Source organism: Fukomys damarensis, unplaced genomic scaffold (assembly GCF_012274545.1).
Source record: "Fukomys damarensis isolate Sample0158 unplaced genomic scaffold, DMR_v1.0_HiC HiC_scaffold_1, whole genome shotgun sequence".
Taxonomy (NCBI): domain Eukaryota; kingdom Metazoa; phylum Chordata; class Mammalia; order Rodentia; family Bathyergidae; genus Fukomys; species Fukomys damarensis.
This window is the reverse complement of record NW_022900913.1, coordinates 26,864,242-26,890,524: the sequence shown is the minus strand read 5'-3', so window position 1 is coordinate 26,890,524 and position 26,283 is coordinate 26,864,242. Positions and strand designations below refer to the sequence as shown.

Below are 26,283 nucleotides of genomic sequence, written 5' to 3'. Positions count from 1 at the left end.
TTTGTACGTGTTAAAATAATTTAATTTCCCTGTACATTTCTGTCTACATGAGAAATCAAGATATGCACTTTACAATATTTACCTGTTTTGAGACATTCAAGTCAATTAAGACGGCAAAAGTAGAATTCAATCACTAGTGAAATGTCTAAAAAATATATATTGAACAAAAAAGTGTCTTTACAAGTTAAAAAATAATCTTCCACAATGCAATAAATTGCAAATCACTGAAATTGTAACTCTTTAGATGATTTCAGTTCAGTTTTTGGTTTCAAAATTTGGACACAGTAAGCAAAAAAGTATTGGCAAAATTTCTATCTGTTTTTACGTTTTTCTTTCTTGCTTCGACTACTGGTTACACTGTTTAAAGACGATGATGGAGGTGCTCTTGCATGACCTGTAGCCTTGAGATGGTCAAAAAGTTTATTCCGGGATGGAAACTCACTACGGCAGGTTGTACAGCTGATAAGAACATCACTCTAAAAAGGGAAGAAAATCAAAAATAAAGGCAAGTGTTATCATCTGAGAGTAGTGTTTTATGTTATGACTTCAGATTAAGCATCAAAAAAATAAGAACATTTTAACAAAATAGACCTCAACCAAAATAGGCTCAATGAAGGCAGATGTTCTTGGAAATCTCACTAACCAACATCACAAACTCTAAGGGGTCTGAGAATTTCTACAGCATGTACCACACAGACTAAAGAGAACGTGCTTTACAACTAATCTTTAGAACTTGACACATGTAATTCCTATCACCAACATTGCAGATTCAAAGTAGTGGAAAATTTAAAAAGTTAAATGTTGTAGTATCTAATATTGCCACTGCACTTCTTTTTACTTTGAAGAAAACATAGCAGTACATAGAAAAGTCGAACCAGTATCCTGCAAAATCACTGAAGGATCTGAACTTTGCAGATTCTTTGGGGAAGATAGGCATTTTTATCTTCAGAATATTATACTGCTTAAGCAAGGTCCACTAAAGAGACATAAAAATGATTCTGACCTACCTGTATTTGTGGTTCAGCAGGTACTTTGACAGATTTTTTCATATCTTTGGTTTTCTTTCTTTTGGGTTTAGCAATACTGGAAAATAAATTATACAGCTTAATACAAAAATAAATAATATAAACCTTTTAATGGTGCTCTATCTTCCAAGAACATTCAAAAGATGAGATGTACTTTAAAATGCTAATTCATTAACTTTAATAGCTAATTTAAATAACTACATAACAGCCTTGTAAACTTTAGAGATCAAATTAAATTACACAAAATTAAAGAATTTATCTAAAACAGTTGAAACAAAAGCTAATATCCCTAAAATAATCTCTGAATATGTATACAGCATATTTTTATAAAAAGTAAAGCATTTATTTTAATACTCCATTTATTGAAGCAAACCATCTTCATCATAGATGAGCTATGACATTAAGTGTAGATTCTCAAAATACCAACTTCTTAAATTTGATCAAGTCTTTAATGGACATATTCATTCACCATGAAAGAAAAAAACTACATTATAATAAATCTTTCATAAAATTGTTCAATATACGAAATTTACATTTATTAAAAGATGGGATCCTTTTTACTGATACGGGTGTCCTTGTGAACCCTGTAAACCAGATGCTGCCAGTCAACCTAGTCAGGTTCCTCCTGTTTTGCTTGGACCCTGAACATGATTCTATGCAACCTCCTCTGTGAACCTGAATTTTCCTTAGTCATGTTGTATTTTTCCTCATTTGTAAACATCAAATTCTTAGAGTAAAAATCTGGTTGCTACTTATTTATAAATAGAATGAATGAATGTTATTATAATGCTTCCAGACACTCCATGAGTAGACTACCCTTCAAGCAGAAACTGAAATATGCCTTTCTTAATTTAAAGATGCTAACTAGGAGCACAACATGCCACTATGTAGCATTTAGCCAGCTTTGGAAATTTCAAGAAAATGGTGTAATGGTATACAAGACAACAAGTAGCACAACAAAAAATCATCACAGATACACCATAAATGTCTATAAAACCTCAGAGCAATACTGCTGGCAAATAATTCATCAGAACCTAGTATCTAAGGCCTTTGTTTTTACTTATTTATTTTTTAGTAATAGGCATCGAACTCAGGACCTTGCATTTGTGAGGCAGGTGGTGGAACCACTGAGCTAAACCCACAGCCCCTAAGACCTTTATTTTTTATTTAAAAAGTATGCACCCACACATTTAACAAAACACTTCTCATTAGATAGCCAGAGCATCCACATCACTAGAGATCTGCAGTAGAGGGCCCAGCAGTTAAGCCCCATTGTCAGGAGGCTGGTAGGATAGGAGGAGTAGGGACAGTGATGCGTCTATCTCAGCCCTGCCATTCCTCTTCAGTGACAAGGTAACATGAATGCTTCTAATGTTTTTCTTGAAATTTAAAAACTGAACTGTATCAATGGTTGTCCAAATCGGAGAATTCTTTATCTTCCTCCAGCTAATTCTCATGTGCAAGTTACATGGAAAGTAATAAACACCTTTTAGCTTTAAGAGATTTAAGGGCCTATACTCCCACGTCTTGGCCCTCCCCAGATGCCCCCCAAATAACCCAAAGGACTCTTACACGACACCTGGGCCCCGTGGAGCTAGACAGGAATTAAATGTCAGCTGTTTCATCTACTAGCTTTTGCCGATGGACCAGTTTTTTTAAAAATAAATTTTATTTCAATCCCATCCCCCCTCAAACCCACCTCCCTATGCACAAAAGCTTTGTTTCCATTTTTTCCTTCTATTTTAACTTTTTGAACCAGACTTAATGTAAGATTGTTTCTCTGTTTGTAAAATGAGAGCAAATGTCTAGCAGTAGTAAAATAAATGTTAATTTCCTCTTCCTGGCTTCCACTCTACAAAGTTTTTCAAAGCTCTGACATTTCCACCTGTGTAGTTCCTTGTCCTCCTTTTTATATAGCCAGAGCCCTACTGAGTCCTCAGTTACATTCTTTTTCATTCATGCTGTTTTATGGAAATTCCTATCTCTAAGTACACTTCAACACCTGCAGCTCCAGCTGAGCTTTTTCAATTCACACTCCCACTTTAATGTGTCACTTTCACTCTTTCTCAGGGTCCTGTGAGGTTGGGAACCTAAGACAGCTTACTATTTCAATCTTCCCCCAAGGAATAAGCAGGAGGAGGAAGTCAGACAAGGAGAGGAGGGGAAGAAAAGGAGTGACTCTCTCCCCTGAGTGAGCTGTCCCCTAGCTCCATCCACAACCCCTCTGAGCAGTAAGACCCCAAGCTGTTGATGTGTGTCCTGAGAACACTGCAGGACTGAGGAGCATAGAACATGACTGAGGCATGGCAGGAAAAGAAACAAGCCAGTCAAAGTGATTCTGGTCATGTTGCTGAATTGTCTGTAAGCTCGTTGCTCTAACAGTTTTAGCACATCTTATTTGTAGGCACGTGTGCATACCTTTGTATATGTATACACTTCAGTACAGTTTACACTTAGTCGTGAAGATTTGATATATAAAAGCTGTCCTTATTATAAATATTCAGTGAATAGAAAACAACATGCAATTTTGACCTACCTTTTAGCTTCACTTTTTGGATCATCACATGTTTCAATGGTCTCTGTGACACTGACATTTTCTAGAGGACTATCTTCTAATTCTTTGGCATTGTCTTGATTTAAGTTAGTATCCTCTAGATCAACCTTTTCTACTTCCCCAGTTCCACTTTCATCGAAACTGTCATCATAATTCTAGATATTAAAACACATACCATTACAAACAAATCTATACTAATACTGTTATCATCTGCCAAACAGTTATAAATTGATAATGTCCCATACTCTAGTAGGAGTAAATCTCAGGAAATAAAAGAAGCAGGTGTTAAAAATATATGCTCATTACAGGGTTTTAAATTAGGGAAAACTGAAACAATCCACCTATTTAATAAATGAAATGGTTGAATACATGAAGTCAATTCATTAAGTTTCAATTATTCAATTATTTGAAAAATATGTTACCAAGATGAAGAAAAAAATATACATACAGTTCAATCACAATTTAATACAATATCACGTAATCTCTATACATAGAATGAGAAGATACTTATACTTTTCTACATTTTCCAAATGATTGGTCAGGAGCAACTATTAACTTTTATAGCCTGAAAAAAAGAAGGCCACGAATAGACAGACATTACAGAAATCTTTCCTCTGTCTGGAAAGCACAACTTTACCGAGTGCCAACATCTGCTTTGCTGAGTGGCGCTCTGCTGAGCTCGTGCATGTGCACACTCACTCTCTTTCTCTTATCGCTATCTCAATAGAGCCCTTTCTGTTTCCCTGAACTTTCAGACACACATTAATCTCTGCCATCTTACCTCCTAGGAACAAAAACATTCTCTGCGTCATGATCCTCATCCTCATCATATACCAGGAGTTAAAAGATATTACCTTCTAGAGTCTACATTTAAATTTGCCATTTTTTTTTACGAATTCCAAATAGTGGATATAATCAAGAACCACACACTGTATTTATTTTATCTCTTTAATCTATCTTATTCCAGAAGTTATCTTTGTAAAATCTCTCATGATGTTGGCAATCTGATGATTACTTTGTACAATGTCTCATCATTTGGCTTTGTCTGGCTGTTTCCAAATGATTAGGTTCAGGTTATCCATTTCTAGCAATGGCACTATAAAGATGATGCTGTGTCCTCAGTACATCAACAGATCAAGAGGCAATGTGTCACTTGTTCCATTTTCCAGAAATATTAACAAGCTTCATTATTTATTAGGCGGCTTTACCAGATTTTGCAATGTCTTTTTCCTTTTTAAAATTAATATATAATCTGCAGAGTACAACTTTGGGATTGCGTTGCTCTGCTGTCCACAATAACCTTTCACCTAATGGATATGGCATCATCTATGACTCCTGCCTGGACCATTATATTATTAGGCTGATAGTTGGAGAACTGTGATTTTCTATCTCAGTTACTTATGCCATTTGCATTTGTACTAACTCATGTTCTGTGATAAAGCTTTACCACCTCCTTTCTTCAACTCTGTAAATTCAATATTTGATACATGAGTTTTTTAATAAAATCAACATATGAAAATATATTATCATTATTCTTTTTGACTGATTCAAATTTTCCCAATTTGCAGGCTCTGTAAGTAAGATTCTGAAGACTTCTGACATATGCTCACCAGTTTCTAAGTACATTACTTCTTTAGTTTCTAATGTAAGACATTCTGGGCTCACTGTCTTTCCCATCTAAGCCCAGAGTCATTCATTTCTGTAAGGAGCAAACTCTGTTTCCTTCTTGAAGGAAAGGAACAGAAACTAAGACACAGACCCTAGGTTTGCTTTCTGCTAGGGGTTATCACTGCTTATAGGTGCTAATTATTTTAAATTGTAAATTCCTACCAATATCCCCAATCCCAATCCAAAACTTCAGCGCATTTACATTTGTATTCCCCTTCTCCCACAGAGAACATGGTTCCCAACAGCACTAATTTATTCATTTGCTCTATCCTACAATATGCACAACAGTATTAGAAATATAACACTGAAAAGCCGACTAAGTTCAATGTTTACTTAATTTTATGAAATTTTATCTTTTAACTATATCTCAAAGATTTCAGTGTAGTATGTACAAAAGTTATTTGAATCACTGTTTTTGTCACTGGTTTCTATTTACATTCAGTTCCAGTTTTTCAAGTTTTCTTTTAACATCCTTGTTGGCTTATACAACTTTTAAAAAAATCATACAAAAAACTTCTCCCAACCTGAGCATGGCGGTGTGTACCTGAAATCTCAGCACTCTGTGATGCTGAGGCAGGAGGATCAAGGTTCAAACCCCATCTTGGGCAACTTAACAAGACCTTGACTCAAACTAGTTAAGTTTCTCAGTAATAAAAACATTTATTTAACAGTCAAATCATTACAAGTTTTAAACCAAATATTTTGCAGTATTTCACTGATGTTGTTGGCAGAATAAACCTAGATATACAACAACCAAAATCCCTTTCCAGATTTTAATTGTTGTCTTGACTTAGGAGCTCTATCACCAGACATACCACACTTTTAAAAAGTGGCACTGAGCTAATACATACCGGGGGAGTTCTGTATTAAAATTTGTTAAACACACAATGCCAAGTGAATTAGTTTCATACACAAAATGGAGGGAGCACTAAAAAAAGAAAAGGTTTCATTTCCTTTTAATCAATTTACAACTAACAAAATTATGGAATGAAAGTTCTCTCATTTTTACAGACTATACAGATAAACAAAAACACTGCAAACTTATAGTGGTTATTTAAAAAGAATTTTTGAACATACCTGTGGTGGCTTCTGTTTTTTTTTCTTCTGTTTTTTAGAAAGCCTAAGAGCAAATATAAATCAGTATGTCAAATATTTGACTGAAGATTTACTAAGTGAAAAGTGATACATTAGTGGTAAACAATATTTAAAATATTTATTACCATAAAGCATCAAAAGGATAAGAAAATGTACACACTGTCATTTTTTAGAATAACGGTGGTTAAATGAATAGTACTGTATGTATGAAGCTGTTTTTTAATATAGTCACATATATTCTCTAAAAATTATCTTTGACATCATTACCTATACTTCAACTTCATAAAATTTCATTAACTATAAGAGATGTAAAAATAGTGTTGTAACAAACCAACTTCCTTGAGATATGGCATTTAAACATTATCTTTAAATGTGACAAATATGTCTAGTGATATTTCATATTTCGAAGTACTTTTGTTTTGGCGTATCTTCCATTTCTTCTTCCTCAGAATTGGCATTCAATAGATTTTCATCTACTTGAGATCCTGAAAAATTCTCTTCCTCTTCCTCCAACTGTTGTTTCAACAAAGCAACCATTTCCCGATGTTTCTTTGACTTTTCATGATTCTTCATGCTGAAAGAACAATCCAATGTGAGCGGCTGCCCTAGGAGTCATTCACACATGCCCAGCTATGCTGCTGAATAATTGCAGCCAGTTGAATATGCAAAATGTTTGTGACTTTATACAGAGCTACAGAAGCCTGTTAGGACGGCCCAGAAATGAAGGACACTGGAAGCATATAACCAAGCTCTATCTTTTTGGATCCCAGCATTTCTTTCTTGTTATTTACAAACATTTTCTCCTCCTTTTGGGGGGCCAAATTCTCTGTTATTTTGGCTTTTCAATTTTTACAATTAAGACCTTCCCCACAGTTTCCTTTTAATTAGTAAGTATTAAGTGCTTGTTTGTTATGGGACAGGGTACAGAGTTTGAGGAGTCACTGGAAATTGCAAGACATACATTCTAACATTAAAAGGAAGACTCCTGGACTACAGAAATGGTCACATGAGGGCTTAAAGGATAGAATTTACTTCCTTTTGCCTTTTTAATCTTTCCCAGAGGTTTCTCTTCTCACTCCCACCTATAGCCTTAAATATGAGTTCAGACACATCTCTGAAACTATTCAAAAATATGCAGGCAATTTTTATTTCAGTATGTATACAGGCAGCTAAATATTTTATATAACATAACTGACAATGTACCAGATGACGAAAAGGAAGTAGGAAACTTGGGCTTGAAATGTAGCTTAGTAGTAAACTGCTTGTCTAGATTGTTTAAGGTGCTATGATCAATTCCCAACATATTCCCTCCCCCAACCCCCCAATAAAGAAAGAAAGTTGTTGTCACTATCTACTTTATGTCTCCTGTTTATCTTTTTGGGTTTCTAGTATGGGCTGCTACAAAAAAATTCATTCATGTTTCACATATACCTTGTACCCAAAGAGTAAAAGTAATTTTATATATTTTTAACATGCTGTATATTAATTGTGATCTGTCTGCCACAGGAGATCAAATGTAATTTTCCCACTTGTGGCATGTCTACACTCAAAAAATTTAAGATTTTGTGCATTTCAGATTTTCAAATCAGGGACAGATGCTCAATACATAACAGATAAAATCATTAATGGATGCTGAATTTAGGAGGAAAGCTTTTTTTTTGTACATTCAAACATTTTAATGTCAAATTCAATGTCCATTACACATGCTCCCCTCTCTTCAGCATAGACCTAACTTGTGCTTCTGGGCACCTACAGTGGCACAAGAGCATTGTCTATTCTTCTGCTCCTCCCATTCCAGTACCTAGAATTATTTGCAGGGTTTTAAAGCGTCTCTCCAGAAATTAAACATTCTTCCAAGGAAAATTTATTGCATTAAAATTTATTGCATCATTTCTATGCAGAAAAACTGGACAACACCTTGACTTCATGATCAAAACAATCATTGCCAATGAGGAGCAGGAGGACTTTATGATTCCAGATATGAACCCCTGAAAATAAACAACTGCAATATCACACCTGGGGATGCATATACTGAATCTAATCATGAAGAAATAGACAAACTCAAAATGAAAAGTTTCTATGGAAAAGACATTTTAAAAGACTAGTACACTGGATTCTACACTGAAGTGGATAGCACCAGTACATACAATAATAAAGGATCAACTAACAAAACTGAAATATAGCAATAAGACAAAAATACCCTCTCAGTTTTATAAATTTCCTAAAGTTCACAACATACTCTTATTCCCAAGACATACAGAGCTAAGTACTAAGAGGTAAAGGAGCATTAAATTACTCTGAAATTATTTGGGGAAAATACTGTGTGTGTGTGTGTGTGTGTGTGTGTAGACAGAGGGAGAGAAAGCAAGAACATCCAAATGGGGCAAAACATTAGCAACACGTAAATGGAGCATGCAACACTGACGCAACTTTTCTTGAAGTATGACATTATTTCCAAATTTTAAAATAATCTTAAAAATACTGTTCTTTGTTTTCTTGTTTCTGTTTCCACCTCTTGCCACTTCTCTTACTACCTTGCCATTTTTCCCTTGGGGTTTTACAGTAATATTAGTCACTTCTACTGCCTCATTCAATTCCTTTGCTGTCCTTTCTTCTTCACCACAGGTTAAGCTTCATTTTTCTAGTGACTCAACTTTCATTTTCTCCCATGTTCTTCTCCTCTCCTTTATAATGGTAGCCTTTCTTTCCTTTCTCTTTGTCAATGTCCCACAAGATGAAGTGCTTCCATTTCAGCAAATATATTCTTTGGGGACAAGTTAAAGTTCCTAGTTTGGCAGCAATACCCTAAAAGGAATAGCAATGGCTCAAAGTGAGTCTGATGCCAACAAGTAGATATGAGGAGATTTGGTCTAGGCCCCTTGCCTGTGTTACAAGCAGAACTTTCTTCTGGAAACAGGATGTGTATTTACAAAATAGCTATTACACAGGAATAGTGAATGAGTGACAACTGGTACAAGAAATTAAGACAGTTTTTACAATTTAATGATAATGCCAGTACAACATACAGCAATCTATGGTATACAATGAAAGCAGTTTTACATGGGAAATTTATAGCAGTGAATGCCCATACTAGGAAACCAGAGTGAGCTCAAATAAACAACCTAATGCTGAATCTTAAGCTCCTAGAAAAAGAAGAACAAAAGAAACCCAAAGCTCATACAAGAGAGGAAATTATAAAGATCAGAGCAGAAATCAATTCAACGGAGACCAAGAGAATGATACAAAAAAACTCAACGAATCAAATAGTTTCTCAAAAGAATAAATAAAATCACTAAACCCTTAGTGAACCTTATCAAAAAAGGAAAGAAAAGGCTCAAATTCATGCAATTAGGAATGAAAAAGGGGAAGTCACAAGAGATCCAGGAGAAATCCAGAGGATAATCAAACCTTACCTCGAAAACCTGTACTTGAATAAAATGGAGAACACAGAAGAAACGGACAGGTTTCTAGATACATATGAATTACCAAAGTTGAACAAAGAAGATATAAAAATTCTAAACACCCCAACTACAATCAGTGAAACTGAAAATGCAATTAAAAATTTATCAACAAAGAAAAGCCCAGGTTCTGATGGCTTCACTGCTGAATTCTACAAGACATTTAAAGAAGAACTATTAACACTACTCTTTAAGCTTTTCAGTGAAATTAAAAGGGAAGCAATACTTCCAAATTCATTCCTAGAAGCAAGTGTTATTTTGGTTTAAAGCCAGGAAAAGACTGAATGAACCAAAAAAAGAGAATTATAGGCCAATCTCCCTAATGAACATAGATGCAAAAATCCTCAGTAAGAAGATTTTTATCACTGTGATAAAAACAGCATGGTACTGGCAAAGAAACAGACTTGGGGATCAGCGGAACAAATTAGAAGTTGCAGAAACAACTGTGACACACTCAGCCACCTCGTCTTTGACAAAGGAGCCGACCATCCGCACCGGAGGAAAAATAGCCTCTTTAATAAATGGTGTTGGAAAAACTGGATTTCAACTTGCCAAAGATTAAAACTAGACCCTTATCTTTCACCATGCATTAAACTAAAATCCAAGTAGATTAAACATCTAAATTTTAAAACAGAAACACTAAACTTGCTGGAAGCTAAATTAAGTAGAACTTAAACGTATCGGCATAGGAAAAGACTTTATGAAGAAATCCTCAGTAGCACAGCAACTAGCAAAAAGAACAACTGGGATCTCATCTTATTAAAAAGCTTCTGCACTGCCAGAGCAATCACAAGCAGGGCTAAGAAAAAATCTTTACCCAGCTGTTCCTCAAACAAAGGTCTACTATCTAGAATACATAAAGAACTAAAAAAAAAATCAGACTCCCAAACATAAATACCCAATTCAAAAATGCACATCTGAAATTAACAGACATTTTGTAAAGTACTAAAAGCAGCAAATAAACATATGGAAAAATGTTCAACATCACTGATCATTCGAGAGATGCAGATGAAAACAACACTGAGATTCCACCTCATCCCAGAAAAAATGGCTGCTATCAAGAAATCAACCAGCCGGGCATGGTGGCGCATGCCTATAATCCCAGCACTCAAGAGTCTGAGGCAGAAGGATCGCTGTGAGTTCAAAACCAGCCTGGGCTACAGTGTGAGTTCCAGGTCAGTCTCAACTACATAGTGAGACCCCTGCCTCAAACCTCCCCCCCAAAAAAAGAAAAAAAAAAAAGAAATCAACCAATAACAAATGCTGGCAGGGTTGTGAGGAGATAGGAACCCTTCCCCATTGCTGCTGGGAGTGCAGACTGGTGCAACCACTATGAAACTCAATATGGAGATACCTCAAACAACTAGGATTAGAAGTCCCATTTGACTCAGCTATTCCTCTGCTGGGTATCTTCCCATAAGAATTAAAAGAATCATATCACAGCAATATATGCTCAGCCATGTTTACAGCAGCACACTTTGTAATAGCTAAAACTTGGAAACACCCCAACTGCCCATCAAATGGAGGCTTGATAAAAATGTGTATTTTTTTTATAAAATAAAGTACTACTCAGCCATCAAGAATGAGAAACTAGAGATATTTATAGCTAAGTGATGCACTGAGGTCATACTCTTAAGTGAAATTAATAAGTCACACAAGTGTAAATACCAAATAGGTTCCCCAATGTGAAAAACTAAAAGTGTAAATAAGGATCAAAATGTAAACTGGTACTGTGTAATAGGAAGAAAAAGTCTAAAAGAATAGAGGAAATGGGAGGGGTAGGGGAAAGGGAAAAGGGAAAAGAAAAAATATGGTAAAAGGAAAAACATGGAAACAACGTCTTTGTAAACAGGGAAGGGTGGAAGGGGTGAAGGGAGGACTGGGGAATGTGGAAAAATAAGAACCAAGATAAGTTGTGTAAAGGTACAAGATCCTAATGATGAAGGTAACTGTATTGTATACCTAAAATGTACCAATAAACTTAATAAAGATTTTAAAAAAAAAAAGAGGCTTATCTGCTGATACAAACACTTCTTCCTTCCCTAGTGGACAAGATTCCCCAAGGTGACATGAGGGAGCTAGTAGTAAACTGCTACAAGCACAGTCCTGAGTACTTTCAAAGTGCTACACTCTGCCTCAAAAGAAAAGGTGAATTCAAAGATAGTATACTTACGCCTTTTCTGTCTTGAAAGACTTGTCGCATGCTGGACAGTAAAGGTCATCATAAAACTCAACTTCCTCAGCCTCATCACTGTCTTTTCCTGTGAGAGGAAAGCTTATAGTAAGAATCCTGTTTGGTCAGAAAAGGGGTCCCCAGCTCCCAGGCAATGGATCAGTACAAGCCTGTTAGGAACCAAGCCAGACAGCAAGAGGTGAGTGGTGGGCCAGCAAGGGAAGTTTTAGCTATTACCCATTGTTCACATTACAGCCTAAGCTCAGCCTCCTGCAAGATCGGTGGGCATTAGAGTCTCATAGAAGCATGAATGCTACAGTGAATGGCACACGTGAGGGAGCTAGGCTGCACTCTCCTTGAGAATCTCATGTCTATGATCTGAAGTAGAGCTGAGGTTGCTGATGCTAGTGCTAGGAAGCAGCTACAAGTAGTCATATAATTATTCCACTACATATTACAATGTAGTAATAGAAATAAAGCGCACAATAAATGTGCTGTGCTTCAATCATCCTGAAAACATAACACCACACCCCCATCTGTGAAAAACTGTCTCCCATGAAACGAGTTCCTGGTGCCAAAAGGTGGGAGACTGCTGCATTAGAACATAAATTAAAGTATGTTAACAAATTATGCCTCTTTAAAAAGGACCTAAAGTTGCATACAAATTAGAAATTAAAGTTTTTTATTTCTGTACTAAAAATAAATGGTGTCAGAACTTAAGTTGGCCTTTCAAAAGCACAAGGATCTGAGTTCGATCCCCAGTACCAAAAAAACAAAAACAAATAAATCACCTCATCCTTCAAGTTCTGCTCACAAGAAGATTCAGAAAACCCTCAAAATCCTAGGTGTCAACCAGGCATGGTGGCAAATGCCCATAATCCCAGAACTTGGGAGGCTGAGACAGGAGGACTGCCATGGGTACAGCATAGGCTACACGGGGAGTTCAAGGCTAGCCTGAACCGTGTAGTGAGACCTTGTCTCAAAAAAAAAGGTCCCAAGTATAAAAAAACACTTTATGCCTCTTTAAAAAGGACCTAAAGTTGCATACAAATTAGAAATTAAAGTTTTTTATTTCTGTACTAAAAATAAATGGTGTCAGAACTTAAGTTGGCCTTTCAAAAGCACAAGGATCTGAGTTCGATCCCCAGTACCAAAAAAACAAAAACAAATAAATCACCTCATCCTTCAAGTTCTGCTCACAAGAAGATTCAGAAAACCCTCAAAATCCTAGGTGTCAACCAGGCATGGTGGCAAATGCCCATAATCCCAGAACTTGGGAGGCTGAGACAGGAGGACTGCCATGGGTACAGCATAGGCTACACGGGGAGTTCAAGGCTAGCCTGAACCGTGTAGTGAGACCTTGTCTCAAAAAAAAAGGTCACAAGTATAAAAAAACACATGCTATTTTTTTTTCAGCTTTAATTGAGTTTATTGGTACATTTTAGGGATACAGTACAGTTACATTCATGGTTGGGATCTTGTACCTCTACATGACAAGTATAAATGCTACTTCTTAATTCTTACTGACTTAATTCTTACTAAAACTTAGCTTACAATATTCTATTACTACTTGATAGGCTTATAAGACAGCTTATTATATGTAAGGTCTAAAATTGTCATTATAGATCATTTTCATGAGCTTAGGCCACAAAATACAACTACAAAGGAAATTCTTTGCACAATCCCATATCCTAGTTAAGAAATAAGGAAATTGATTGTGCCTTGGGATTTATTATCACTAAAGATCCCCTGGTCTCATATTCCACATTTTTAGTTCTTTATCAAGTGATGTTAATGATTCTGAAAGATTCTCACTGACATCATAAATGACCAAAATATACCCCATTTAGGGTTAAAGTTAGGGTTAAGTAGTCCCTACTTAACTGCAAAGGCTGTATTCTAGAGAGCAGGGGGATACCTGAAATCTTGGGTGTACCAAATCTTCTAATTTAATGCCTTTTCTATCTTAGGCACTTAGCACAGGCTACAACAGTAACTTTTCAGTTTGAGGTTCAACAGTAAAACCAGCATGGCTTTCTTCCTTATAACGTCATGATTAGAAGAATCATTCTTTTTTTTTGGTACTTGGAATCGAACTTTGGTCCTTGTGCTTGCGAGGCAGGAGGCAGAACCACTGAGTTAAATCCCGGGCCCTAGAAGAATCATTCTTACTAGAAACCTTAAGGCCTTCATCATGATTCTTTTCTGTAAATTGAGAACATTTGTCTTTTCATCTAAGAAAGCATTTTGTGATATCTAATGCCCCTCCCTTTGAGATACTGGTTATTGAAGCCAGGACCTTTATCCTCAGCCATGTTTCTTTCTCATTTTTATTTTGGGACAAGGTCTCAGTAAATCTCTAAATTACCCAGGCTGGACTTCAATTTGCAATCTTCCTGTCTCAGCTTTCCAGAGTACTAGAATTAAGGGTATGTGCCACTGTGCCCAACATCCATCACCTCTTCAATCCTCCTCTTCCACTTTCTCCTGATTCTCTTCCTCTTGTTTAGTAGTCTTCCCTTCTACTTTTATATCCACATTTCCCCTCTCTTTGCATTCTAGAAATGAGAGAAAATATATGACTCTTATCCTTTTGAGCCTGGCTTATTTCACTTATAATTCTCTCTAGTTCCATGATTTTCCCACAAATAGCATGATTTTTTTCCTCTTTATGCTGAATAATTGTTTTTACATACCACATTTTCTCTATGTATTCATTTATCGATGGGTACCCTGCCTGTTTCCATGTCATAGCTATTGGAAATTGTGCTGCAATAGATGTGAGAATGCAGGTATTTCTGTAGCATATCCCTTTGGGTATACATTAGAAAGTGATATAGTTGGATCATATAGTAGGTTCTATTTTTTAGTGTTTTTAAAAATATTGATAGCAGTACTTTCTTATTATATGTATTTAAAAAGTACTTGTTTGCAGTACATAATGTTTACACTTTTTGTGAAGAGTTGATACATGAACATAACAAATCTTAATTTCTTTCTTCTATTCCATTGGTTGATATTTGATGTTTCTGTTTTCATGCAGGTACTGTGCTGTTTTTGTTACTCTGGCTCTGTAGTATAGTTTGAAATTAGGTATTGTGATATATCCAGCATTGTTCTTTTATATGTGAGTACAAAAATGTCACAGTAAAACCCATTATTCTGCATAATATAAAATTTAAAAAGGAAAAAATTAAATAGAATTCGTTATAATTAATCTTATATTCTTATCGATATCTACAAAATCTGGAGACATGCTCCCTTTTAGTTTATGTATATTTCTGTTTATTTTTACATAAGACCATAAAAGTCATAATAAAAAATAATTGGCTATATTGTTCCAGTTGTGTATGGATGCTCTATTTGATTAATTTCTGTCCTTAATTTTATAATTATTTTCTTTCTACATGCTGTATTTTATATCACAATCCTTCTTTACCTGATAAAATGAATAGAAATATTATTTTAGTATGTGAATCTGCTTATAAATTTCCTTATAAAACTGTGTATCTCTACAAGTTTTTATATGTAGAATTTTTCATATCAGTTGTTTTCTGAGATCTATTCTGATAGTGTATTAATTTATCAATAAATGGCAATTTTGATTGATTTTTTTAAAAAAAGCATTTTATGACTTCTCTTTGGCATATCCAAATTACCAGCATCACTACTCTTATGCTGTGGAGCCCTTACTAAGTAAGAGTTCCCGGGCATGGTTGTATATGTCTGTGATCCCAAAACACAGCAGGCTGAGGCAGGAGGATTGCCAGGAGTTTAAGGCCAGCCTGGACTACACAGTGCGTTCAAGGTCAGCCTGAATTACAGGGCAAGACCTTGTCTCAAAAGCCAAAACATAAAATAAGGGTTACTTGACCACTGGCCCTATATACCATAACAGTTGATCTGATAATCTAGATAACTACAAGCAACTAACAGCTGCTAAGCAACTAAGAAGTGGGTAGCATTTACAATGTTGATACTGAGCACCAGGAATGATTCTCATTCCAATAGGTCAGAATAGGATAATTAAAAATTTCATTATACTATTGGACCAATGCACAATTTATATTTTCAAAATATATATATTTTCATTTATATTTTAAATGAAAGCCTAGAAAGTAAGGATAAGGGGAGGATGTGGTGCTACTTTTCAACGATATGTATACTTTCAAGATATGCATACAAGAGAGGGCAGGGAATTTAGCTCAGTGGACTGTACCTGCCTTGCAAGCACAAGTTAATGAGTTCAATCCCCAGTACCGCCCCCCAAAAAAGTTTTATATACATGGAGGGGACTTAAGGGGGGATAAAATAAAATAAAATTCATTAAAAATTTTTAAAAGATATATATAGACAATAACCTTTAATCAATAGTTAATAAGGAATACGAAATCTGAAAAAAAAGACTGGATCTCAAAATGGTCATATGTTCTCAGGAATACCCCATAACTTCTCAGATTATTTCTTTTCTCATTAATAAAATGGGTACAATTCCATCAGCAAAACCTGGATCAAGTGTGATCCTGGATACAAAAAGACTTTAAAAACTGTAAAATAGGCCTGTAAAAAAACTGTAAAAAAAAAATTCGTAAAACTTTGTAAATTAGACTATTTCACATTTTTAGAGTGCATTATGACTTCCAAAGCATTAACATACACTTTATTTTCTAATCATTTTTTAATAAATTTGTAATTTTATCATTTGGACTATTATTCTGAAAAGCCATACTGTAAATTAGTAAAGTATGTTTAGATCACTATTTGACTAATGGAAGAGCTACCGACAGTGGGGGAAATGAGGTATATAGCTATTTTCAAAAATGCTTATACAGTCTCTCTCCTCTCTCTCTTCTCTCCTCTCTCCCTAACCTGCCTTCACTAATAAAAATCTCCTGTCGGGGAAAAAAAGTGCTTATACATAGGCGAGGGTGGAGGGGGTGAAGGGAGGGCAAGGATATGGGGAAAAAATGAGAACCAAGACCTGTCATGTAAAGGTACAAGATCCCAATGATGAATGCAACTGTACTGTATACTTAAAAAGTACCAATAAACTCAGTAAGATTTTTTAAAAATGCTTATACAAGGGCCAGGGATTTAGCTCAGTGGCGCCATGCCTGCCTTGCAAGCACAAGGTCCTGAGTTTGATCCCTGGTACCACAAAATAAATAAATAAATAAATAAACTTATACTTTGCCTTTTAGGGTAGTCATTCACCCCATGTTCCAATGACAGAAGTGGGGAAAAGAAACATTTTGTCACATCTACGCAAGTCTCTCCATAAATATGGAAATGAAAGAAACAGTTTATATGTGCCACAAAGATTCCTGAACAATATCTGCTTTTCTGGAAATAGTTTCTTTAAAAAACTTGACCTACAGCTTAACTGCATTTTCTTTAATAGCTGGCTAGTCACTCATAGTTGTGAATATGCACATTTAGCATTATATTGATGCAGCCAGAAGCACAAATCACTTAGAACACAGGCTGAGAAGAGTCTGTTAGGTCAAACTACCTTAATTAGAATACTAAACGACTGCTTCGTGAGGCCTATACAATATTGTTTTTAATTATTTGCCACATTATAAATTGGGAAATGTCACATAAAAAACCCAATTAAATAAAAAAAATAAAAAAGAAAACTGGCACCATCCTGGCAATAACTGGCTGGAGCACTGGTGCTCTCTGGGTTTTCACTTTCTCTCTAGTTCCCTGTTGTTTGAAATCTTGGCTCCTTTATTGGCTCCTCTGGCTAAGCATACATCCTTATACATAATAATATTTTCCCAAATTTCTTAAGGAATCAAGAAAAATTACCATCCTGTCCGTCTTTGAGCTCATGTTCCTCCATGTCATTTTCATCTGATCCATCTCCAAACTCCTTTTCATACCGTGCCTCCATCTCCTGGAGTTCCTTCTCCATACTGGCCATGGTCATCCAACTCTGTTCTCTGTACTGCTCTGCCAGTCTAGACACAAAAGCACAGTCCCTCTATGCTGACAATCATGTCTCTGCATGGTTCTCACTTCAAAAATTAATCTTAAAATCCATTCCCTAGAGAGCTTTCAATGCTTATAAACCTAAAAACCTGTGCTCAGTTAAAAAGAGAGTTAAGACCACTGAAACCTACTTAGTTTTAATTGCTCTTCTAGATAAAGATGGTGTGAAACATACAATTTAGCAATTAAAAGTCTTAGGATGACTTTAAATCCTAAGTGTCTACATAACGTACCAACTTTCAAAAGATAAGTAGACTGAGTAGAATGTCTAGTAAGTGAACCACATGTAAAAGAATGCTATAGCTTGGCGCAGTGGTATACACCTGTAATTCTGGCTAACTTAAAAGGCTGAGTTAAGAAGATCACAAGTCTAAGGGCAGATGGGGCAACATAGAGACCTGTCTTAGAATAAAACATAAAGGACTAGGGATATAGCACAATGGTCAAGGCCATGGTATGTGTGTGGGGGGCAATGATGCTCTACATTTAATGCTTTTACAGGAACTCTTAACAATAAAACTCTAGGGGCCGGGGATTTAGCTCAGAGTAGTTCTGCCACCTGCCTTGCAAGTGCAAGGTCTGGAGTTTGACCCCCGGTACCAAAAAACAAACAAACAAACAAAAAAACTTTAAAGGGATGAAAATGAACCGGGCATCCCAGAGTACCAGTAAAGAGGCAGTATTGCATGACGGTTCAAAAGCAAGGATCTGGAATAGACTTCTTCGATCCAGTTTCTCAGATAAGTGACAGACTTAGTTACATGATGCTGGGCCTATCTGCCTCACTTCCTCACAAGATTGAGGACAATAAACACCAGAAGTTACTGCACAAAATTGCTGTCAGGAAAACACTTAGATTGGAGTCTTATACAGAATAAGAACTCAATTAATATTAGTTATAATTAATTAAACTTTATAAGAATCTATGAAGGACCTCAAGTATAAAGGGCTCTAAAAGAAAAATCCAAATTAAAATAAAACTTTTTACATAGTAAGTGAAAAAAAAGGAATGAGGCCAGAAAGACAGAACTGGACATGAACACCCATGATGGTACCCAGTGATGTTCTTCTATCCCCCAACGATGCTAAAGGAGCCAGGCACCAGCACCCAGCACCCAGCACCCAGCACCCAGCACCCAGCACATACTTGGCCTGCTTGAGCTTCTGCTGCCGCCTCATCTCCTCAGCCTTCCTGGCCTTCTCGGCATTCTGTTCCTCTACAAGCTTCCGATGAGCCTGCACTCTCTTATCTCTTTTACGAATAAAAGCTACCAGCTGACGCACGAGCTCATTCTTCTCTTTCCTAGCTTTGTCTCGAATTTTTTTGTTTTCTTTTTCCATGGCTCGCTTCTCCCAGCGGTTTGACGCTTGCCGTGTATCGTATTCTTCCTTCCAGGTGAAGTTCTTTTGAGTACAAAAACTCTGCCAATAAGCGTAGAAAGGGTGGACTACCTAGTGACAAAGAAAATAGGTAAAATTCTCAGTTTTTTTACTTAAGTACACTTTTAATCAATTGAGAAGTCAGTCCTTTCAAGGCTTTCCAGAATAAATCATTCTTCAAAAAATTTAATGAGAAAACAGTCTTACTAACCAAAGAATGAGAATAGGTCCATAAAGAGAAAAAGTAAATAAGGGAGGCTTTAAGAGAGTTGCATGTTCCTTTAGGACAGAAAGAAAAAAAGGTTATAGGCTGGGACTAGCACTTTTAATCAATTGAGAAGTCAGTCCTTTCAAGGCTTTCCAGAATAAATCATTCTTCAAAAAATTTAATGAGAAAACAGTCTTACTAACCAAAGAATGAGAATAGGTCCATAAAGAGAAAAAGTAAATAAGGGAGGCTTTAAGAGAGTTGCATGTTCCTTTAGGACAGAAAGAAAAAAAGGTTATAGGCTGGGACTAGCATGAATTTTTTAAAATTGGAAAACAGGAAAAAGACATAGTTATAAATGCTAGTGATAGGATGCAATGCACTTTTACCGTATCATAGTCACTCTGGGAGTCTCCGAAAGTTGGAAAATCCTCAACATCCTCCTCTAGTACAGATTCTAGTTCTTCCTTTGCAATCATTTCAAAAACATTACGATAAACTGTGTAAAAGCCCTAAAAAATCAGAAACAATTTCTTAATCCTCATAGTTTAATTATAGAATAGGACTTCAAAATGTTAAATGATAAACTTTTACATTGAAGAATTATAGTAACCAGCTATGATCACTACAAATACATTAAATTTCAATTGGAGATTTTTAATGTGCTGATAGCTTAAATATCAAGGCAATATATTTTCAGTTTTTAAAATTAACATTGCTTTACCTTATATTAGAGAATAATATTTTTAAATTTTCTTTTCATTTGAGCCTTAACTGCTTGATAAGAAATTAAGAGTCCACTTATCTTACCTTTTCATCATCTCCATAACCAGAATAACAGGTAACAGTGAAATAGTGAAGCAAATCTAAGCTGTCATCTTGATATTCTCCATCAAGCCCTCCTTTAAGTAAGGCCTCTCTATGATTATCATACCTTCAAGGAAAAAGAAAGGCACCACTAATGAAGGCTGAATAAAAATTCAAAAGGGCTTCCTACTCTGAATCAGCCAAAATATTAGTGGATGCATATACACCTCCTCCCAAATATATTCAACCCACAAACACTTTTAAGGAAATATCAACATGAAAAAAAAACTTTCACAAAACTGCAGATTAGAACTATGCTTGGAACTTCTGCTGTTATATAATACTAGCCCACATGAACAGGGTAATTTAAAAAGTTAAGGAATTTCTATGATTCTCCCTGAAAGGGGAGAATTCTTTCCACATGAAAAAAATATTACTAAACAAGATAGCATTAGACACAATTGAGTCCACAGACTAATTATACATCTGGGAATTTATCTACATGCACCAGAACAAGACTCTTATGTTTATGTAGACTTAAGTGAGGAGGCTTATACAGCCACATTACTCTTTATAGGAGTAATTTGCTCTTCTGCAAAGTAGTCATTATCATATGGCAGTAAATAGAAGCTCGGCAATATTAAATACTGTACTTATTGTCCATAATCAAAGTCTATAAACAGCAAGGTCAGAATTCAAAACTAAGTCTCCGCACTAGCAAAACCAGGTTCCTCACACTCCACAGCATTGCCTCCAGGTAACGGGACAGTTTCCAGGCAGAGCTTTAAATAAAAATATAAGGAAGTCCTTGGAAAAGAAAACAAATAACTTAACGTCTAGAACATAAGCTAGACAGAATGAACTCAGGAGGAAATTTCAAGTTTAAGAGAAAGGCAGAAGCATTTCTAAGATCAGATTTCTGAATTCCTTGAATAAAATTTAGGATTCTCTGATTTTATTATAAAAAAAATTTTGTACGAATTTTCCTGACAGCCTTTCTCTCTTGACGGGCAGCTTATTCCTTATAATTTTTAACATAGAGGTGACTTGCACAATTAATCTGTATTGCTCTTTGTAATAGCAGGCTCTTGCACAGTTATGTCAGGATTTAAAAAATATTCCTTTACAGCAAAAAGTTTATTAAGAATCTAAAAACTCAAACTTCAAACATGGAAATTTTTGAAACCAAGATTATCAGATCATTTTTTGTAAAATTATCTGTCACAAATGTGTAAGCCTAACAAAATTTCTTCATATAAAGTAGCTCTATGGAAAACATTACAATTCTTACATTGAAATACTTTAAAGATAAGTCCTTAATGTCTAACAATAATCTACTGACTTCATAAATCCTGTCATACACCAAAGGAACCCTAATTAGTGAGAATCACTTAAAGTATTAAAATTAAAACTACATAGTATCAAATTTTGTTTCATTACTTACAAGGTCAGATAGTTAGCATAATCATCTCTAAGGTTCTTGCCTATTCCAACATTTCATTTTATATATGAAATGAAAACAAAACCATATGTAGACAATATTTCCAACAAAATAAACAAGGGTGGGCAGAACAATACCATGCTTACCATGCTCTTTCTTGAGGATCACTCAACACATCGTATGCTGCTTGGATTAATTTAAACTGTTCAGCTGCTTCTGCAGCGTTATCTAAATTTTTATCTGTAAAAATAAAGCCAGAACAATTTAGTCATCAAAAAAAGCAGAAGACACACAATACATGAGACTTCTTCCACCACAAATGTCATAAACAGATGAAGAGTAAAAATAAACAAAACAAAATTTTAAAAAACAACTAGAGAAACACAGAGTCCAAGGTGACCGCTAAAAATCTGGATGCCACAAGCTTCTACCTGTAAGCCATACTGTATCAGTAGACATTCAATCTGGAAATCTATAGATGGACAACCCTAAGTAGTACACATTTCATCTTTAGAAGAGCAAAATGAATATCAAATCAGTTACAGAAAGATTGTTATTTAGTGCTTACATTGTCTTTAAGTTTTTCTTTATCAATATACCTAAAATATAGACAGATAAGACAGACACAGACAGACAGACCTCAGTTCTTGAACTTAATTCTTTCCAAGATTCTGGTCCCAAACTGAATCAAGTTTCCCCATAAAGTCAACATTGAACCTAACAATTGAAATTGATTTGGTTTGTGACCAATTTCAGTTTGTGACCAATTTGTTTGTGACCAGAATCATGGAAAGAATGAAGTTCGTGAATCAAGGTACTTTCTTTCCTTAATTGCGCTTCCTCAACTGTAAAATTCAAGAAGCATTTTTGCCTCAGCATAGTAGCCAGCACCCAACGACCCCAGCCTTGGAGCATTCACAGCCTTGTGTAGTCCCCTCCCTGATCAGCAAGCTAGCCCCTGTGAGGAGAAAAAGACATAATACTTTTCCTCTGAGATGAACTTATGAAAGACAACTTCTGAAAGAAGAAAGTTATAAAGGTATGAAAGAGGAGTTTCCATCTCACCATCTTTGGGAGCACTATGTGTGAAAAGGCTGCTGCCAGAGCATGAGCTCCATAGCCCAATGAGAAACTCTGCAAGAATGGAAGTTCCTGGGGCCACAAGCAGCAAGGAACGAAGGCTTGACAACAACCTTGTGCATAAACTGGAAGCAGTCTGTTTTCCCAGACAATGATGATACAACCACATAGAAACTGTAAAATAAAACCATCCAGTCAAATGGTTCCCAGATTCTGAGCCTCAGAAACTGTGTGGGAACTACATGAGTAAATGTTTGCTGTTTTTGTCTCTGATATTTTGTTATACAGCAACACACAAGTAAGCTACTTTGAAACAACTATGGAACATATCAAGAGTTCTTTAAGCTACAACTCAATACCTTCTAAGGGGCTAGAAGGTATGACAAAACATATACCCTACAGCAGTTTTGCAGCCTTTCCATTTCTGTAACTGGCTCTAGAGGGCTATCCTGCTACCATTGCTCAGACCCCATCACACGGATCCCAAGTCCTACAGGTATCCTTCGGCCCAACACTAAATTCTGACAGTACTTCCCCCAGGGTGGCAATGTGCCATGGCTCTTTTTGCTAAGGTGCTTTAAAATGAAATGCTTTAGAATCATGGTCAATTGGAACTACATGAAGTCTTATATTAAATAAAAATAATCACCACCCCTGTAGCCTCACTATACACGAAAAGTAACAAACACAATGTGAATCTAACCCCCTTCCACAGTGCAGTCCAGCTGAAGACAGCCAACACATCATCTCCTGGCCACTCCTTCTCTGTCTTGAGCACTCCCATTTCTTATGCCATAACAAAATCCTCTACTTCTCATGCAGTCCAAGACAGTAATCAATAATCAAAGAGCCATCCCTTATTCTTAATACTATCAGTAATTCTAAGCACCTTAACTAGTTCCATCAGCTGTAACACAGCAGCAGATTAAGTCATACTGAAGTAATAGTTGCCAACATTTCAACCGTTATTACTCACTGACAAGCCAATTACTCTTTAACTGCTTACCTGGCCACGCTCCCCTCTTCCTCAGGCTTTCCTTCTCTCCTGTATTACATTTCCCAGTATCCACCTGCATGTCACTTCTTCAGGGACGTATTTCCCTATCCCTTCCACCCACACACAAATGAGAGCCTTATATTTACCCTCATATAGCCTTTTCCTCACCAGCTGAAACTTCCCACCTTCCTCCCTGAGTCTCCTAGAGCAGGAAGCTTTCCTGCCTCACTCATATGGCAAAGTGCAGGGAAATCGATGTCAGGTGAATCACTGAAAACCTGCTTTCACAAGGTGTGATCTCACTAGGAAGGACTGTTGACACTACTGAAGAATATTAATATTCTCAGTTCCTCCATGAAAAAAAAGTATTTTTTTTTTCTTAAATAACATGGAAAACAGCCTTCCAGCCAGGGATTTAGCTCAGTGGTGGTGCTGCCTGCCTCGCAAGTGCAAGGTCCCAAGCTCAATCCCCAGTACCAAAAAGGAAAACAGCCTTCCTATGCAAGGGACACATTATTTTTTGAAGCAAAGCTTAACCTCAAAAATACTAACACACACACACACACACACACACACACACACACAAATACTAACATGTCAAACATGCAAAATAAAATTAAACATTTGTGGAATGATGGAAAAATTAATGAGCCAGCAAAGCATTCCAAAATCATGTGTCTCCTGAGAGGAGAAATACACAAAAATTGCATTTTCAACCAAAAGTATTTAGGAGGCCATGAATTAAAACTTTCACAAAAGATACCTGCACTGTTACTGACAGCTTTGGTTTCAAAGTCAGTCTTTTAGTAATATTTGCATGCTTCTTCCTTGCAGTGATTCCCAATTAATCACCAAAGTGGTAACTTTTCCTTTGTACTCTCTCTCACCTACACCTTTCCCTTATACCTGCCCTGAGCCAGGCTTAGGCCCTTACTGGTCTATGACATCCTCTCCTTGGTTGTCTCCAGCCCTCTTCAGGCCCTCAGCTGCCTTCACAATACCTTCCCAAGACATCTTAATAAACCAGCCAGTATTCTCTATTATTGGCAAAATAAATCACAGTCCTTGGCCTAATATTTAAGGCCTTTTACAATATGATTCCAAACTATGCTTCAAAAACATTGTTCTCAAAATTACTATGCTTTTGGTCAGAAAATGAATCCTATGCCTTACTTTCCCACCCAGAAGATAAGTAACTCCCAACTTCTAATTCTCAACTCAATTTCTAATGGTACTTCCCTATTCCTCTAAGAATATACCTTTTACCTCTATTTCTTATTCCATCCACTACAGACAACCTTTCTGACTCTGGGGGCCCTATACTTCTGCTGATAGCCAACCCGACTCCGCATAAACACTCCCTTTAGTCAAACTGTCACCTCATAGGCACCACGCTGTTCACTTCTCCACATTTAAATACCATAGAATTCAGCCAAGCTCCTCTGTGGAGAAGCCTTAGCGTCTCTCACTGCATAGGGATAATTTGCTCCCTGAATTCCCGAGGCATGTACTAGTTATACTATTAATCTAACTACCAATTATGTACGTTGTGCTATGGTGCCTACACGTGTACGTAACTCTTCGTGTGTGTTAAAGAATATCTTCTCAACCAGATTCTGAGGTCCTTGTCAGCATTTTAGAAACTACACACTACACACATCGTGTGTTGGCGACTCTCCAACCATATTTACTGATTAATGCCAAGATGAAAGCCTAGAACAACAGATTCTACTAATGTCTTAGGATCCCAATCTTCCAGACTGGGAATTTCCAGACGGGGATTACTTCATAAAGGTCACACAGTCCTGGACTGTAACCAAATAAAACATCCGAAGGAAACACTTCGAAGGAAACATTCACACTTCATCAGGGAAGACACCTAATTAGAACTGTTAATGTGAAGAATCATGTCAAAATTGAGGCACGGGGTTTGCGTAGCCAGCGTGTTAAAAGAAAAAAACAGCATGCATTCTTATTTAAAAGACATTTTACTAGCTCCCTGGACTTATTTCCGTAAGAGAGGGGCCATAAATTAGGCTGAAGCAGCTGGGATCCCTGGTGGCGTTAAGAGCAATAGGAGGAACCCGGAGCGAAGCAATCAGGTGCCACAGGTTGGGGTCCGGACGGAGTACTCCCCCCTCGTCCGGGGCCGGCGAGATCGCCCGAACTTGCTTCCCCACCGGCGGCCACGAGAGGAGGGACGGGGCGTCGGAGAAGAGGGCTGGGCAGGACTGCACGTCCGGCCGATGGCCAGAGTCCGCGGGAGGCGTGAGCAGGGAGCCGGGCTTCCCGAGGGCCTGCGGTGGCGGGTGGTCACCTACCCGGGTGCCATTTCAGGGCAAGTTTCCGATAGGCCTTCTTGAGCTCCTCCTCGCTGGCGTCGCGCCGCACCCCCAGCGC

At 36.7% G+C, this 26,283-nt stretch overlaps 1 protein-coding gene across 1 annotated transcript; it reads right to left on the bottom strand.

Moving 5' to 3' along the window:
• Dnajc21 (DnaJ heat shock protein family (Hsp40) member C21) lies at positions 1–26,283 on the bottom strand (the record flags this gene model as incomplete). Its single annotated transcript, XM_010605498.1, has 12 exons — positions 1–476; positions 1,008–1,083; positions 3,562–3,734; positions 6,325–6,367; positions 6,755–6,916; positions 11,974–12,061; positions 17,788–17,939; positions 19,118–19,422; positions 19,948–20,070; positions 20,369–20,492; positions 21,953–22,046; positions 26,205–26,283. Coding segments are annotated over 12 exons (1,584 nt in total), but the record flags the coding sequence as incomplete, so codon positions are not given.